The sequence below is a fragment of the Lepidochelys kempii genome, chromosome 2 (genome assembly GCF_965140265.1).
Source record: "Lepidochelys kempii isolate rLepKem1 chromosome 2, rLepKem1.hap2, whole genome shotgun sequence".
In the NCBI taxonomy this organism is placed as follows: Eukaryota; Metazoa; Chordata; order Testudines; family Cheloniidae; genus Lepidochelys; species Lepidochelys kempii.
Window position 1 is genome coordinate 38,267,442 of NC_133257.1, and position 19,135 is coordinate 38,286,576.

The following is a 19,135-nucleotide window of genomic DNA, read 5'->3' on the forward strand; positions in this document are numbered from 1 at the left end:
CATAGCTATGATCTTGACTAACTAAGGTAAAAGTTACCTGTGCCTTCTCTCCACTAGGATTTTACATTGAAATAGCTAACTCGATGTACAAACATACCTATTTTTTGCAGGGAAGACATAGCCTCACTCTCTCCTGCTTGTGAGTCTCAATAAAGTCAGTTGTTTTCTTCTTAACCTGCCACACAGGACCCTTTAGCAGCTTTGACTCCAGACACAGCAAAAGCTGTAATCTGAAAGGTGTGAGGGGAAGAAAATGTTTGACAGAAAGTAGTTTTAATGAAGAAGGTGTTATGTAAAGTTATTTGCTCCCTGACAGAGATGAGATTAGGCTAAGTATAACTACCTAAACCAGTTTACTGAAGCCAAACTACATAGCTTTTGTTACCCCAAAAAAGCAGTATTTCTAATGTCAATATTTTTTTCTGGTTTACTTTTTCAAATAACATGACAACTTCACTGGGATTCTTTATTACTTTGCAAATCACATTTTTTTAAAATTCCATTTAATTTTTTTAATAGGTACAGCTGTGTAATGGTTGCTTCCCACACTAGACTTTGTTCTTTTATCTTGCAGAAGGAAGTCAGAGGCCATAACAATTCTTTTGATTCACATCTGATCAAAGTTTCTTTTACTTGCAGTGTATTAATATATTATTTTAAATGATACAATACCTTTTATCTTGGTCTTCTTGATTGTCATTCACTTTGTTAACAGACAACAGCCTTTTATCTCTGGGAACCTGAGAAAAGCACCAGGCATTGGTCAGGCAAGTGTAACAGTTTGTATTTGCAACTTCAGATTAATATAGTCTAACAAAAGGTAAGGTTTATTTAGACCAAGGATGTCAAACTCATGGATGTCAGGGCTTACTTTTTTCTATTATACTGACAGTAACCTTAAAGATGACTCCCCTCCCCTACCCTCCCCCAGGTGGGAAAAAATACAGGAATTATTCTCTCCTTTGGTTCTTGGATGTGTAAAGAAGGCCTGAAAAGGTTTTTAGTTTTCTTTCCCCAAAATAAGGTTTTATTCTGCTTGCTTTTTACCTTTGAAATACACCGGACCCTCGCTAGAACACGGGATTTGGGACCCATGCCAAGTACCGCGTGATAGCGGGGACCGCGTTAAAATGAAATTACTGTATACAGTAAATGTCACATCCATAAAGTATAGAAAACCTTAGAAAATAAACTCCCACTTGAAGGAAACAATAAACGAGAAAAAAAAGTATTGCTTTATTGGAAATTTAAAGTCGACATTACAATAAACTAGTCTCGTTTTTTCTTTAAAAAGTCGGTGAGTGGCTTTTGCTTCTTGCTGCTGTGCCACTTCCGCTTAGCAAACAGCAAAAGACTACGGAGCTGCATAATTTTTATAGGCTCAACGTCTTGCGTCTCAAACCCTCTCAAAGCAGTCTCTAAGCCGGCTACGGTCGCAGAGAACGACGTCCACTTCATCTTCCTCTTCTTTTTCTACGGCGAAGGGCAATTCTTCAGCTTCTGGAATGTTGTTTGGTTGTACTGCCTGAAGAATTTGGTCATCCATTAGACTTTCAGCAACGGGACAAAATTCTTCTGCTTCATCATCGCCTCTTATCCAGGATTCGATATTTTGTGGCAGAACATTTACCCTGAGCCTGGACAGTTGCTGGCACAGCTCCTGCATCAACTCCATGTCTGTTCTTTCAACTTCCTCCTCTGTAAATCCCTCTAAGTCGAATTCCTCGTCACACTGTGATCTGCTTTCTTCATTTTCTTCCAGGAGCGGGTGGCCAAACGACTCTCGCATCCCACCATCCACTAGCGGCTTATCGTTTCAGCGCATAATAAATTCCAGGAATCGCCGCCAATGTAAAAGAAGTCTTTTATAGTCAACTTCTTCAGAAAATCGGTGACAGACAATTCGCTTTCTATCATTTGTCATACCAAGTCCCGTCGATAGTGCTGCTAAAAATGGCGATAACATCTTGATCAAGCAGCTGGATTTTGGAAGTCATGTTTTTAGGTAAGTATTCAACCCGTATTTTACTGTCACGGGTTCTGAGTCTTTTGGCCGGAGGATGCGCTGGACAGTTGTGTAGCAAAAGAACGGCCTTTTCTACACCACCGCATAGGGTCGATCTAAGATACGCAACTTCAGCTACGTGAATAGTTGATGCTCCCTCATTGACTGCGCTTGCGCTTCTCGTTCTGGTGGAGTACTAGAGTCGACAGGAGAGTGCTCAGCAGTCGATTTATTGCATCTATACTCAAAAAAATTGTACTGTACAGTGCTTAAATTTGGGATCCATGGCCGCGACCGCATTATATCCCTATTCGCGTTATATAGACGCATGTTCTAGCGATGGCCCGGTGTACCAGGAGTATCAAGTTCCAGGTTGGTATAAATACAGTTTGCACAAAAATAATAAAAGGAGTGAATTAAAACCAATTTAGCTATTTTGGCACACATTGGTATGTAGATAGTCTTAGTTAAGAATAAAATGATTGAAGTCAATTTAGCTCAGATGAGTAAAAGACTAGCTTTAGCCAAACCAAACTGCGGGCTTGTCTACATGGTGTAGCAATGCGCACTACAGAGGTGTAATTTCTGAAGCACACTAATATGCTATGCATTAATTGTACACTTGGGAACCTTTAGCACACCAGCAAGGTCTATATGGACCAATTAACGTGCAACATGTTAGTTCGCTTTAGAAGTCACATCCCTGTAGTATGCATTGCCCCATCGTGTAGTCAAGCCTATAATTACTTTTATTCCAAACTAAAAGTCTTCACACATTGACTTGGTCTACACTTAAAAGTTAGGCTGACATAGCTATATCAGTCAAGGGTGTGAAAAAAACACACATCTAACTAATGTAGCTATGCCATGGACTATACCTAAAACTTAGGCTGACCTAGCTACAGCATGCAGGGGTGTGAAGAATTCATACCCCTGTAAGATGCAGGTAAGCCAACCTAAGCCCCAGTGTCATCACCACTGGTCAACAGAAGAATTCTTCCATCGACCTAGCTACCACCCTTCCAGGGGATGGATTTATTACGCGGATGGAAAAAACCCTTCCATCACTGTAGCAAGTGTCTACGCTATAGCGGTGTAGCTATAGCACTATAGTTGTGCCACTGTAGCGCTTGTAATGTAGTCGACTTACCCTGTGTCCACTTACCCCGCAGTGTAGTTGCAGCTATGTTGATGGAAGAATGCTTCCTCCGACATAGCTAACTTTGTCTGGGGAGGTGGTGTTCCTATGCTCACGGAAAAACCCTTAGGTTGGTGTAGGTTGTGACTGCACTATTGGGATATGCTGGCACAGCTACACCGACGTAGTTATGACGGTGTGGTCTTTGTAATATAGACACAGCCATTGACTTGCACCACAGTAAATTAGTTTCCGAAAACCAATTCGATTCAATCCAGGCAAATTTGTGTGTAGACCAGCACTTCGGTTCTGTTTTTACAGAACTCCTTGAATTATTGAGAGGTGTGGATCAGGAACTATCTCACTTACCTTAATTGGAGTGCATGGAGGTGCTGCATCTTTAACTAAGAGGCATTCTCTTCACCCTTTTGAATTAAATGGTGTTAAAAAATACAAAGGGCCTAATTCTCAGTTATCCCAAGGCCCTTTTACACTAGGCTGGCAGCATAAAGGGGCCTTAATGTGGGAGAAAACAGTCCCCTGAGAATATCCTCTGCTGAAAGAGCATCCCTGGCTGGTCTAGAGATGGTGCCAGGGCTGTGTACCAGCCCTGGTTCCACATCTAGGGTAACGGTGGCGACATGTTGGGGCATCACCAGAGAACACTGAACTACAGCTATTCTCTGCTTCCCTAAGTTTATAGAGCACCATGAGAAGCAGAATGAAAGTCAAAGCAGGCCTCTCTATGGATCCAGATTATGTGACACTCAAGGTAATTTAAAGCCACCTTGGCCCCACCCCAGCCTTCCCTGACTCAAGCACAGGAATGAGACCCAAAGAATTTTAAACTGTCTAAATAAAAAACCTTTCCTATTTCACTTAATAAAGTTTCACTTGCATGATTTCTATGACATCATAAATCAAGTAGGTTTCCATAGAGTCTTCCAGGAAAAACAAGGTAGACAATATCTACATTTCTAATGTAGAAACAATGAGAACAAAAGGCTTTCTTAACACATCCCAAAGAATGTGAAAAAAACAAACCCTTTTTTACTTTACAGTTAGACTTTCTTGGCTCTGCTCTTTGAATTCTGAGAGTGTGTGGGCCTTCCTACCTTCCTCAGACAGTCCTCATGTTTTCATTATCCCAGATAGCTCTTCAGGCTTTTAATAAAATTTCAAGGCCCCAAGTTCTTCAAGGCCTCTTTTCTCCGGCTGAATTAGCAGTTTTTGGAACCAGCACTTCTGAGCTATTTCTTACAGCAGAAGGAAGCTATTTCCAGTTCATCATGGCATTGGACCACCATGACAACTGAGCAAGGACAGACTTGAAACCAAATCAAAATTGTGTTTACTGCCTTTAAAACACCAAAGAAAAATCAGGAGACATTCAGGCTTAGAGAAAAACCAATAAGCACCTGTCCTCCAGTAGTCAAAATTAACATAAAGTATCTTTCTAAGACAACAACAGAGACACGGAGGACTGGCGTCTGATCTTCACTTATAGATTCATAGATTCATAGATACCAAGGTCAGAAGGGACCATTAGGATCATCTAGTCTGACCTCCTGCACAATGCAGGCCACAGAATCTCACCCACCCACTCCTGCAAAAAACCTCTCACCAAAGTAGTTGGTGGTGTCATATTTGTACTAAAGTGCTCTGTTGGTTGACAGGCCTGTTTGATGTATCTCGGAGGTTGGCTTGAGTCCACTGCCTACATGACACCCTTAATTTAGATAAAAACAATGAGGAGTCCAGTGGCACCTTAAAGACTAACAGATTTATTTGGACATAAGCTTTCGTGCGTAAAAACCCACTTCTTCATATGCATGGAGTGAAATTGCAGGCATATATATAATGGCACATAAAGAGAAGGGAGTTACTTTACAAGTGGAGAACCAGTGATGACAAGACCAATTCAGTCAGGGTGGATGTGGTCCACTCCCAATAATTGATAAGGCGGTGTCAATACCAACAGAGGAAAATTGCTTTTGTAATGAGCCAGCCACTCCCAGTCCCTGTTCAAGCCCAAATTAATGGTGTTAAGTTTGCAAATGAATTGTAGCTCTGCAGTTTCTCTTTGAAGTCTGTTTTTGAAGTTTTTTTGTTGTAGTATGGCTACTTTTAAGTCTGTTATTGAATGTCCAGGGAGATTGAAGTGTTCTCCTACTGGCTTTTGTATGTTACCATTCCTGATGTCTGATTTGGGTCCATTTATTCTTTTACGTAGAGATTGTTCGGTTTGGCCAATGTACATGGCAGAGGGGCATTGCTGGCACATGATGGCATATATCACATTAGTAGATGTGCAGGTGAATGGCCCCTGATGGTGTGGCTGATGTGGTTGGGTCCTATGATGGTGTCGCTAGAGTAGATATGGGGACAGAGTAGGCAATGGGGCTTGTTACAGGGATTGGTTCCTGGATTAGTGTTTCTGTGGTGTGGTGTGTAGTTGTTGGTGACTATTTGCTTCAGGTTCGGGGGCTGTCTGTAAGAGAGGACTGGCCTGCCTCCCAAGGTCTGTGAGAGTGGGGGATTGTATTCCAGGATAGGTTGTAGATCGTTGATGATGTGCTGGAGAGGTTTTAGCTGGGGGCTGTACATGATGGCCAGTGGTGTTCTGTTATTTTCCTTGTTGGGCCTGTCCTGCAGTAGGTGACTTCTGGGCACGCATCTCGCTCAGTCAATCTGTTTACTCACTTCCCCAGGTGGGTATTGTAGTTTTAAGAATGCTTGATAAAGATCTTGTGGGTGTTTGTCTCTGTCTGAGGGATTGGAGCAAATGTGGTTGTATCTTAGGCCTTGGCTGTAGACAATGGATTGTGTGATGTGTCCTGGAGGTATGTAGGTAAGAATAGTGGTAGGTTTCTGGTATAGGGTGGTGTTTATGTGACCATCGCTTATTTGCACTATACTGTCCAGCAAGTGGATCTCTTGTGTGGACTGGTCCAGGCTGAGGTTGATGATGGTGTGGAAATTGTTAAAATCCAGGTAGAATTCTTCAAGGGCCTCCTTCCCATGGGTCATATGATGAAGATGTCATCAATGTAGCACAAATAGAGGAGGGACGCTAGGCTAGGAGACGAGAGCTGAGGAAGCATTGTTCTAAGTCAGCCATAAAAATGTTGGCAAACTGTGGGGTCATGCGGGTACCTGTGGGGCCATGCGTAGCAGTGCCTCTGACTTGAAGGTATAAGTTGTCCACAAATATGAAATGGTTGTGGGTGAGGACAAAGTTACAAAGCTCAGCCTGGACAAAGCATGGCCCCTTGTGGGTATGCCAAGATCTCATCAGGGATATTGTTCTTGACAGCTTGTAGTCCATCCTTTTGTGGAATATTGGTGTAAAGAGCTTCTACATCCATGGTGGCCAGGATGGTGTTTTCAGGAAGATCACCAATGCATTGTAGTTTCCTCAGGAAATCGGTGGTGTCTCAAAGATAGCTAGGAATGCTGGTAGCGTAGGGTCTGAGGAGAGAGTCCAAATAGCCAGATAATCCTGCTATAAGAGTGCCAATGCCTGAGATGATGAGGCATCCAGGATTTCCAGATTTATGGATCTTGGCTAGCAGATCAAATACCCCTGGTCAGGGCTCTAGGGGTGTGTCTGTGTAGATTTGTTCCCATGTTGTAGCAGGGAGTTTCTTGAGCAGCTCATGTAGTTTCTTTTGGTACTCTTCAGCGGGATTGGAGGATAGTGGCCTGTAGAATGTGGTGTTGGAGAGTTGCCTGGCAGCCTCCTGTTCATAATCCGACCTGTTCATGATGACTACAGCACCTCCTTTGTCAGCACCTTTGATTATAATGTCAGAGTTGTTTCTGAGGCTGTGGATGGCATTGCATTCTGTATGGCTGAGGTTATGGGGCAAGTGATGCTGTTTGTTCTCAATTTTAGCCTGTGCATGTCTGTGGAAGCACTTTATGAAGAAGTCCAGTCTGTCATTTCGACCGTCAGGAGGAGTCCACGTGGAATTCTTCTTCTTGTTGTCTTCTTGAAATGGAGAGGGAGTTTAATGCTAGTGTCCAGTGGGTAGGAGGATTCCTGTGGATCAGTGCACTGTTTAGTGGTGTGTTGAAAATATTCTTTGAGTCGGAGATGGCAAAAGTAGGCTTCCAGATCACCACAGAACTCTATCATGTTCAGGCCGGGGCGGGGGGGCGGGACGGGACAGGACACAGACTCTTCTGCTGGGCTAAGTGTGTGATAGATTAACAATATTTTTGGGTGAGTTAAGGGTATCACTGTTGTAGCCCCTTGTGGCATGTAGGAGTTTAGATAGTTTACTGTCCTTTCTCCTCTGTAGAGAAGTAAAGTGTGCATTGTAAATGGCAACAAACTCCATTGCCTACTCTGTCCCCATATCTACTCTAGCGACACCATCATAGGACCCAACCACATCAGCCACACCATCAGGGGCCATTCACCTGCACATCTACTAATGTGATATATGCCATCATGTGCCAGCAATGCCCCTCTGCCATGTACATTGGCCAAACCGAACAATCTCTACGTAAAAGAATAAATGGACCCAAATCAGACATCAGGAATGGTAACATACAAAAGCCAGTAGGAGAACACTTCAATCTCCCTGGACATTCAATAACAGACTTAAAAGTAGCCATACTACAACAAAAAAACTTCAAAAACAGACTTCAAAGAGAAACTGCAGAGCTACAATTCATTTGCAAACTTAACACCATTAATTTGGGCTTGAACAGGGACTGGGAGTGGCTGGCTCACTACAAAAGCAATTTTTCCTCTCTCGGCATTGACACTTCCTCATCAATTATTGGAAGTGGACCACATCCACCCTGACTGAATTGGTCTTGTCATCACTGGTTCTCCACTTGTAAAGTAACTCCCTTCTCTTTATGTGCCATTATATATATGCCTGCAATTTCACTCCATGCATATGAAGAAGTGGGTTTTTACGCACGAAAGCTTATGCCCAAATAAATCTGTTAGTCTTTAAGGTGCCACCAGACTCCTTGTTGTTTTTGTGGATACAGACTAACACGGCTACCCCTCTGATCAATTTAGATAATTTATTTTATACTTTCAAGAGATTTTAAATTGTTGAGGTGAATATTGTTTGGTTAGTTAAAAACAAAACATGAAAAAGAAACCCCAATGAAACATGGCTTGGTTGTGAAAATGTACATTCATTGTAAAAGTAATGTAAAAAAAAATGTCATCCAAGACATCAGAGACATTGGGACCAAGACAATTTAAGTGAAACAACAAGAACTTCAGATTACACAAACGGGAATCAGCATTGAGTCTCATGCTTTAGAGCAGGATCGCTGCAGGGGTTAAAATGGTATTTCTCACACAGGTACTGCATGGCAAAATTGGTAAGAAGCACTCTGTGGTTTTGCTTTGACTTCAGTCAGAGCCAGTAATCAGGGCCAGAGTCTTAGCAACAGCCATACTTAGACATTATCGGAGATATGAGAACAAAGATGGTTTCGTGGTTAAGCTACTGCTCTGGGTGTCAGTTTTCAAATCATGACTTTGTCACAGGCTTCCTATGTGAGTTTGATTAAATCCCTTTATCTTTCTGCGCCTCAGTTCCCTATCTGTAAACAGCGTAATACTACTTCCTTTCTTCTACCCTTTGTCTCTCTCATTGTCTATTTAGACTGTAAGCTCCTTGGGGCAGGTACTGACTCTTATTCTGTGTCTGCACAGTGCCTAGCACAATGGGGTCGGAGCCCAGTGGGGCCTCTGGGCACTACTTTAATACAAATCAATAACAACAACAATAACAAATGGAACTGCCATTAAGAGAGAAAAGCCAGTTAAAGAGTGGGCAAAAATAAAAAGTTTCAATTTACCCAAAATGAGTCGTGATACCACAGAAAAACCTCCAGATGAGCATGGTCTCTGCTTTTTAAAGAATACTCCAGGTTTATAAACCAAAAGAAATCTTAATTATATTCATCAGAGGCTTTTAGAAATGAAGAAAAGCAAGAATACTGTACTGAACAAAACAGTGGGTGCTGGGTTCTTTTAAGGTTTGTAATTTTAGCTTTAATCCCCAGTCATAGCTAAATCAAAAGGCCTTTAAGTTGTCTTCTTGAAATGGAGAGGGAGTTTAATGCTAGTGTCCAGTGGGAAGAAACTTATTTGGAAATTGTTCTGCAGCATAATTCTCTCTCTTGGTATGCCTTAAAAACAGATCCCTGCTAATTAGAAGGGTTGGACGATATATCAATCAAGTTACCTACTTTGTAATAATCATACAATAGGCCAAGAGCAGCAGCACTGTCCTCATCTCCATTTATGCTCATCATAGCCTTGGTAGCTGCTGTTAGGGGATTTTCCAGGTACGACTTCCAGGCTTCATCTTCACTTGTGTAGGCTCGTCTGGTATTGAATGGTGTCTCATTTGGTACTAAGGCCACAAGGCGTTTGTTACTGTAAAAACACAAGGCACGCAATGGTAATTCACCAGAGATTTTTCCTTTCAGATCCACAAATCACCTTACAATTTTCTATTGCATAATCTTTTCAAGAGAGGATGAGTAAAAATAAGACAAAATGGAGTAAAATTGATCTAACAGTGTCAAGCCAAGATTGGGGTCCCAAACTTGCTGTTAAAACATGCATCAATACTAGATAGATATCCTCAGACCTTAACGATATGTATCTATGCATCCAGAAGACTAAACTGGTGTGCATCTGCAGCCCGATGATTTGTGTGCATTGTTTTCCTCACTCTGTACAATGTATATTGGTGTATCTGTTAAAATAATTTTCAAATTGTTGTAAAACAACAGGTAATATTGTTCCATTTAAGAAATATGCCTGTTTTATAGCAGAACTATTTTTCTCCCTTCTTGCTTATTTGGAAGGTAATTTGACAGTGATTTCAGATTGCCTTTCAATAATTGGGGCATCTCTTGTCCAATGGGGTGGAAGTTAGGAGACCTGGATTCTATTCCCACACTTGCCACTGACCTACTGTGGGCAAATCGTTTAACCTCTCTGAGCCTCAGGCATTGTATATGCAGGGGACTTCAGCCTCCAGTACAGCTGTAAACCCTTGCCATAGACAGGCGAAACCACTATAAGCTATGATTTGCACAAGTGTAGTTTGCCCTTTCTTGAAACTGGGAACCTGTGTGAATCATGGCATTATAGTGGGTTTGCCCACAGACATCATGGGTTTGCATTGATGCAACTACACTGATGGCTGACTACCAAGAGCTGAAATCTCCATTGAAGACAAAGCCTCAGTTACTGGAAATGGAAATAACAATGACCACCTTTATAATCTGCTTTGTGATCCAACAGATATACAGCTATATAAATGCAAAGTATAATAACTACACAAAAATCAGAAGTAACCCAGGGGGGAAGTGTTTTATCTGGATTGAAAGGCGGATAATCCCATTGTTCATTGGAAGCACTGAGTCAGTTTGATTGTTCAAACTATGCACCTGATTAAATCTTTTTTAAACATTTCCTTTTAAAAAAATGTATCAGCTCTCCGAGGAAGAATCAAATTGGATAAAAATGACTTAGAATTGAATGTGCTCTCTTCATTTGCCAGCCTATTTACATGACTAGCCTGCCTTATGAAGTTTTTTTTAAAAAATTCCTTACAATCTTTTACATTTATGTAAAACTGCTCATTTTAGATGTGTTGGTTCTCCTCTAATTACCATTGGCCTAATCCTACAGTTCTTAAGCAGGAAAAACTTTAATTGAAGTTAGGGTATGTCTACACTGTGACGTTGTCGACAAAACTTTTGTCTTTCACGGGTATTTATAAAAAGCCCCCCCCCCCCCCGTGAAAGACAAAAGTTTTGCCAACGCAAGTGGCGGTGTGAATGCAGCTTTGTCGGCAGGAGCGCTCTCCTACTGACAAAGCTACTGCAGCTCGCGGGGCTGGAAGTATTTTGTCTGCAAAAGTGCCGACAAAATACCGATAGAGAGCATTCACACACGCTGACTTTTAGCGACAAGGCTGTCACTAAAAGCTGAGTAGTGTAGACAAGCCCTTAGTGGGACTTCTGTTAACACAAACACTGTGCAATCTAGTCCTATATTTGAATTGAGAAATAGGAGACAATAAAGGTCAAACTGAATTCAAAATCAAAATAAGTGCTTCCCTTCCCTTTACTCCCCTGGGACATGCCCTGAACCACAATTTTACAGTTACAGTGAATCCTACTGTGAATTTACTGATAAGCACAAACTTCACATTGAACGCTACTGATGGTTGAACGGGCTTTGTAAAGTGCATTTTCTTGTTGAATAATTAAGGATTTTGGGGGGTAGAGATTATCGTCTCTCCAGAACACAGCCCTGTTTGCATGTTACTTTGTTTAACGAAAAACAAAATAATCAGCCAGTACATGGATCAAAATTTTATGAGCTGCAAGAGAGAGCATTTCATAACTTCATTACACAAATAACCAAAATAATGATCTCCGATTATTTTTTCCTTCTGGTTAAAAAATCTTGACTTTAAGATCCTCCTTTCCTTTTTGAACTGCCTTTCCACCATCATCTGGCCTTTTGCACTATTTTAGGGCTTCCCCCTCTCATTTCCATATGTATAATTGGGTACTACAGCTACAGTGAGGGAAAATAAAGCATTTATTTATAATACAAGAGATAGATGTAAGGAACTGCAAGGCCTGTTTTCCTTTTCAGCTTTGTATTGTTAGTGACCCGCAACTCAGGTTTGCAATAACCTCCTTCTTTGTGCTTAAGAGGTGATTGAAACCTTGTTCCCGCCCTGGAAGAGCCACTTCTCTCCAGCTAAGAGGTAATTATTCCCTTCAGATTCTTCTTTCCTGAACAAAGCTCTCCTTTAACTAAACACATGATGGTTTTATGACATGGGCAACTGCCCATTGTGAGCAGCATCAACACCACATACATTCTCCTCTGCAGTGATCTTAGCTCATAATCAAAAACTACAAACATTTACTCTTCTGTCCCTTGGAGCGCTTGCATTTGACAATCATAACTGACTTCATAGTGTGAGTGCTACAGGCTTATCGCAAGAATCACCTGTTTTAAATTTTAAATTTTGCGAATACAGACTAACACGGCTACTACTCTGAAACCTGTTTGAAATTGTAACACGCTTGTCTGGAGAAATGTTAAGACACCCAAACCAGAAGGAATCAGCCTCTAAGCACTCAGTCCTAGAGAGGACCCATCTTAAAGGGGTAAAAAAGGAGAGTTCTATAAGTGATATCATTTTGGAGGGTACTCAGACACTAAGGTGACAAGTGTAATTGAATTGCCTGTCAATAATTAAATAGCCTGGGGAGGTAAAAATTCATGGCAGTGGAGATCAGAAGACTAGGATTTACGGTCTTCCTTCAGATGGAATTGAACACATTTTCTCTAGATCTATGCTTTCATATTTAAAAATAAAATGCCCGTCTCCTCTGGTTATAGAGATGGCCTGCAGCATGTAAACAAAAGCACTGTCATTTTATGGAGCTTGAAAACAAACTGAAACAGTAACACTAACAGAAATAAAAACATCTTCCCTACCCTGAGCCCTGCAGTCAGCTCACAGGGGGGTTAATGCTGAGACCTAATTATCACAAGTTAAGCACTGTGAAATCATTTCAACCAATTGATTGTTGTCAGAGGAGCTAGCCATGGGCAGAATGCGGTATTAGCCCTAGTCTACACTATAGAGTTAGGTCGACATAAGGTTACATTGACCTAACTCTGTAAGTGTCTAGACTACAGGGTTGCTGCTGCTGATGTAAGTCCCCCACTACACCGACCTAATAACTCCACCTCCACAAGAGGCATAGTGCTTAGGTCAGTGTAGTTAGGGCAACACAGTGTCTGTGTAGACACTGCATTGCTTACATCGCCTGTCAGCACTGCACAGAACTCACCAATTTTTTGATGCGGAGGAAGGATGGGAGTGAGGTGGAAGGAAGGGATACAAGCTTATGAAGAACAGCAAAACTGTCACATTACTCATTGGCCAGGTTTAGTACAACAAAATGTTTACACACTGTAGCAAATTGGCTCCATGATTGTATAAGCCTAGTCTGAGGCCTTGTGTACACAGGAAAGTTGCACAACTACAACCAAAGGTATGAATTTGAACCAATAAACTTACACTGCTGCAAACCCCTATGTGAAAACTCTTATTGTAAAGGTCAACGGTGGGTTTTGCCAGTTTAGCTTAAGTAAACTTGGAATAGGTTTAAATTAAACTGAACTAGCACCTCCCCCTAAATAACTCATTTTGAGATAGTAAGTATGATTGCCACACTTCTAGGATTGTTCTGGAGTCTCCATGAATTAAAGATTAATATTTAATTAAAGATTATGTCATGTGATGAAACCTCCAGGGAGACATCCATCCAAAATTGGCAATCCTAGTATTAGGCATCTGGAGTGGCACAAGGCATTATTAATAGCAATAGCATCCCCTTCCCATCCATGTGTCTGTCTCTCTCCCGCTCCCATATTTGATTTCCTGTAAACTACTCCCCAGAGCATGGCCACCCGCATTGGGCCCACTTGGAGTTCACAAATACCATGAGATTCAGAATGTCCATAGAAACTTCATGTCACAATAACATAATTCCCCTGTTAAGCACCAAAAGCTAGGCACAGGTTGAAGAGATTGGGGCAAATGTGGAGGGTTCACTCTAATCTGTCCCATCATTGGGTTGTCCAGGCCACACTTTGCCCTCTGACTCTCCAAGAAATGCACACATCCAACATGCTTCAGATAAAGTTCCCTCATTCCTAGGATCTGGTTTCTGAAACATTACAAGAACTAAACAGTTCATCTGGCCCTCCCAGGTACAAACCATTCCTTCCCTAATAGACAGGATTTCACAATTTCCTCTATCCCTCTAGGCTAAATTCTTTCTGCACGTGGGTCATGCTAGGCACTTTTGCAGGCTCCTTCCCCAATTCCTGGCATGACTTGCCTCTCCTCAAGCCCATTTGACATGATGTTGTTTATGACTTGTCTCTAGTACATTTTCCTTCCAGTTGGCAGAGCTGTGAATATGCTCTTCTGGTCTCCTTTGAGGGGGAGCAGAACACTGGTCTGAGGTGGTTGGGTATGTTGGTAAAGAAGAAAAGGTTGCCAACAGGTGTTCTCTGGCCACTGGTTGCACTGGCAGAGCAGAAAAGGCTATAATCAGGGGGGACTAAATAACTGATTGAAATGACCAGGAAGAAAGTGTTGTGATGCACACTCTCTATGTGCACAGTCTATGTACAGTTCCTTTGTTTTCACTTTTGGCTGTACACCAGAACAGAGTTAAGTTCCTTTTCCTTGTTCTTGTTTTTGCCACTGGTACAGCTACATCAGTACATGGTGCACTGCTACCTACTCCTTTTAACTTAGGCCAAGTGAACAGGTGTAAACCAGGACTGATGCATCTTGGTGCATCTTGCTCCAGGGCCCTGCAGTCTGCTCCATGACAGCTGTACCGGAGCAAGGCCCAGTTTTGGGCCCCACACTACAAGAAGATTGTGGAAAAATTGGAAAACGTCCAGCGGAGGGCAACAAAAATGATTAGGGGACTGGAACACATGACTTATGAGGAGAGGCTGAGGGAACTGGGATTGTTTAGTCTGCGGAAGAGAAGAATGAGGGGGGATTTGATAGCTGCTTTCAACTACCTGAAAGGGGGTTCCAAAGAGGATGGATCTAGACTGTTCTCAGTGGTAGAAGAGGACAGGACAAGGAGTAATGGTCTCAAGTTGCAGTGGGGGAGGTTTAGGTTGGATATTAGGAAAAACTTTTTCACTAGGAGGGTGGTGAAACACTGGAATGTGTTACCTAGGGAGGTGGTGGAATCTCCTTCCTTAGATATTTTTAAGGTCATGCTTGACAAAGCCCTGGCTGGGATAATTTAGTTGGGGATTGGTCCTGCTTTGAGCAGGGGGTTGGACTAGATGACCTCCTGAGGTCCCTTCCAACCCTAATATTCTATGATTCTATAATTCTAAGTCACCATTTTCATTAATGTGTTTCCTCTACACCAAGAAGCTACACCAAGTGGCTAACCACCAGGCCTTTGAGTGGGGCTAGCTCGAGGGTTTCTGCTGCTCTAGGCAAACAGCCAATGTCCAACTCCTCCAGATTGGAGACACACACAGACGCAAATAGTTAGTGGACATTTTGTTGCTCCAGGCAACCACCTATTCTGTCTGTACCAGAGAGAGAGAGGCACAACTTCATGTGATTCTCCATCATTGTATGTCTTCTTAAACTTTCTTACCCCTTGGATCTATTGTGTGGTCTGAGTGGGGTTTGATTTATTCAGTGGGGCTTTGGTTGGCAAGTTGTTGGGCCTCTTAACATTGCCTATGTTTCCTGGCTATGGGTTTTGGCAGCCTCATGCTTGATTTTTATGACTAATGAAGTTAATGCCTTTGCTTAGGGCTTGTCTACATCTGAAATGTATAGCAGGTTAGTTGGAGTTATGTCGCATTAAAGTGCCTTGCATCCACAAACAAGATTATTTTGTTCTTGCGAATCATCTGTTGTTTTAATGTGTGCTATTAAGCCTGCTTTGGAAGCAGACTTACTGAGATGTGGGATGAATTTACCCACAACAAAGTAGGTGTGGCTGAATCCCCATCCCTAAGCAGCTGTTGCTCATCTACCAAGTCCTCCAACTGGTATCCCACATTGCTTTGCTGGGCACCTGGGTTAGCCCATCTGTCTACCTGTGTGTCCTTTACTACTCCATGGTCATCCCGACCAGATGTCACCTCCTTGTTTAAATGCTAGCACACAGCCAAGTTCTGACCTTTGTGAATCCAGCTTGTGGGGCATTCACATACCTGTGTTATACTCCCGATTGTTAAAGAGTCATGCCTTTTGCTTCAGTGTGGCCTCATGCTGAGGGCCTGGACTTCATTGCCTTCTGAAATCTAGCCACCACAATGCACATATGGCTGTCCAAACAAATGAAGGAAAAGGGTACAATCGGGACCTAAGCAGTGCCACAACAAGGAATTCTGGCTAGGTTAAGAGCATGCAGGACAATAACAGGACCTCTGGGAGAGCTCACAGAGTCTGCAGTTTCTCTGATGAGTTGGACTGTATATTTATGAGAGTTCCCACAACTCAGCCACTGCATTTTGTGGACACCACCAATGACACCCCTGCAACCGTCAACCATGATGAAGACCAGGAGGAGAATGACAATGAAATCCCTGATCTCACTGGGCCAGTGAACTAAGAAGCAGACACAGTCCTGGAGACCCAGGAACTGCCTGAATCACATCTGGAGAAACCATGTGGATCATGGGCAGAGCCCCAATCTGTGGAGAGAACAATTTCCAGTTATTATTCTATGATATATCAAACAGCTTAGTTCCACGGACCATCCAAGTGTCACTCCGTTGGTCTATCCTAGCCCCATGCATCTGTTGCTCAAAATGGCGGCCACACTAGAGAGAGTGTACAAACTGGTGTGTCCTTTGCATCAATTAAAAAATAAAAACAAAACAAAAAACACAACAAGCCTTAAGCTTGCTGTGTCCTGTCCACCCCCTCAACCTCCACACTATTGCTCTATTGCTCTCTCTCCTGCCTGGTCTTTCTTCCCCCACCCCCAGCCAAGATGGCAGCACCACATGGGTTAAAAAGAAGATGGTGTAAAGTAAAGGCATTTTTATTATAGTGGCAGACACAGAGAAGAAAAACACTGGAATCATGTATCTTGCTCACAGTTTCGTTAATGCCCTCAGCTTTTAGCCAACGTGCAGTATTCTGAGGTAAATCAGAAAAGTAATGGGACATAAATATATCCAAAAATAACCTTATTGTAAGGCACTATAAGGATTTCAGCTCCCTTTGGACTACTGCAGCATTCTATTTATTTTACAGGGCACTTTGTGCTGAGTCATGGGTGTTTTAAAAACAGAACCTAAGCCAAAGAGAGTGTTCTGCTTTGGCAAGAAGATTGCACAGCAATGCAGCTCTTCTCTCACTGCCCACAGTTTGTGGCTCCTTATTAGTTGTACCCCGGTTCTGTGGGCACCACCCTGATAAACAGCAGCACAGCATATTGTTTCTGCTTTGCCCATGGCCTTTTTGAACAGAATCCTTCTCTGCCTTTTGGTGACATGCCTCAAAGTAACATCCCCCAGAGTAAGGACAGCCTGCAGAGGTGCTTGTTTAATTACTCCCCTGCCTCTTCTGCACCATCTTTAGATGGCCCCCACGCCAACACCCACAGCCCACCATGTATTTATTACCCCTTTCCCCAAGTTGGCTAAACAAACCATCCCCCTCATATCATAGGCGAAGGTGTCCTATAAAAACAGAGAAGATTGTGAAGACATCCTACCATCTCCAAGCTCACCCAAGACTGGGAAGAGATTCAGGAATAGAATTCCAAAATCAAGGAAAAAGCAACATTTGGTTACTGTTGGCATGAAGACTTCAATTTGAACAGTAACTAGTTGTCCTGTTTCTCTTTTTTTTTTGTCTTGCCATAGCAGCAGACACCTTATAATGAGCAGGGATAGGGTGCTAACACTGAGTGAACATCTGTACAACCTGCATAGGAGGAAGAGGAGCTCAAGAGATGACATGGCATGACATGTTCAAAGAACATCCCAAGAGAGGGATACATGACAGAGGAGTGGAGGGAAGGATTCCTGCAGCATGACAGAAAAGGAGAAAGAAAAGGAAAGGGACATGGCTAGGTCCATATATACACAGCTGCTGCAGATGATGGAAAGGCAAACAACTGTCCTGTAGAGCTTAGTGGCTCTCGGGTCAAGGCCTAAGCCCAGAGGTGAAAGTAAGCCGGTACGCCCCGGTATGGCGTACCGGCAAGAGCCGGTGCACATACTGGGGTGGATCAGCTTCCCCGGTGCAATTTAAAGGGCCTGCGGCTCCCAGCAGCAGCTGGAGCCCCCGGCCCTTTAAATTGCTGCCAGAGCCCCGCTGGTGGAGCCCTGGTGTAGTGGTGGCGGGGCTGGGGTGGAGATTTAAAGGGCCCGAGGCGGTAGCAGCGGCCGAGTCCTGGGTCCTTTAAATCATCCCCGGAGCCCTGCTGCCACTTCCCCAGAGCTACGATGGGCTACGGTGACAATTTAAAGGGCCCAGGGCTCTGGACGCCGCTACCACCCAGGACCCTTCAAACTGTTGCCAGAGCCCCTGCCTGCCGCTGTTATCCTGGGGAGGGGGAAGGAGGCACTTGCCGGTACAGGGTGGGCCGGGGCTGGCTCTGACCCCCCCCAGACCAGCCCCCTTCCGCCCTAGGCCCCGCCCCTTCCGGGGGCCAGAGTTGGCCCCAGCCCAGCTCCGTACCTGTAAGTCCCTAGACTTACTTTCACCCCTGCCTAAGCCATAGCCTATGTACCTATGCAGCCTTCTACCTCTGAAACCTCCACATTTTGCGACACACCATTCACTGCAACAATGCCAGGAAAGAGGTCTTTTTCTAGGCAGTCTGTGGCACAAGACAAAGAAAATCATGGTCCGTGAGCCACAGGGAGATTTCCTTCTACCATCATCCCATATTCCAAGATGCAGAGAGCAGTACTGAGCGCCCTATGTATATACATTTATGACTTTGAAAGCACAAACTTATTTGCACACTATACTTTATAACTTAAAGGTTTTTTAAGTGTTTTTCAATTTACACAATCTTATGAAGCTTGAATACTTTTTTACTGATCACAACTTTCAAATTGGTGTATTTTGTTATTTATTATAAAAATTATTGAAAATGTCTTTGCATGGTTTTGCATCTAGAACAATTCATGAAAATGCATATAGCCACTGACTTAATTCATAAGAATGCCCACTTTCACATGCACTATGATAAAATCCATCCATACTCTATGTTAAAAATTCCCACATACAGTATACTAGAATCCCTATATGCAGAATGTCAAAAGCTAGCAGCACTGAACATACACATTAATACGAGCACAGTGATCCTGATTTAAGTTGTATACATAAAAAAGGCCATATTGGGTCAGACCAAAGATCAAT

The 19,135-nt window shown here is 42.9% G+C and overlaps 1 protein-coding gene across 4 annotated transcripts in view; it reads right to left on the reverse strand.

Annotated features, from left to right (window-relative positions):
• GRHL2 (grainyhead like transcription factor 2) overlaps positions 1-19,135 on the reverse strand; it is a 103,079-nt gene that overhangs the window by 68,368 nt on the left and 15,576 nt on the right. For all 4 annotated transcript variants that reach the window (XM_073330421.1, XM_073330420.1, XM_073330419.1 and 1 more), the window contains exons 2-3: positions 9,378-9,567; positions 673-740 (exon numbers count right to left, since the gene is read on the reverse strand). In XM_073330421.1, the coding sequence (XP_073186522.1) occupies positions 673-740; positions 9,378-9,567 (258 nt within the window). The remainder of the gene's footprint in view (positions 1-672; positions 741-9,377; positions 9,568-19,135) is intronic.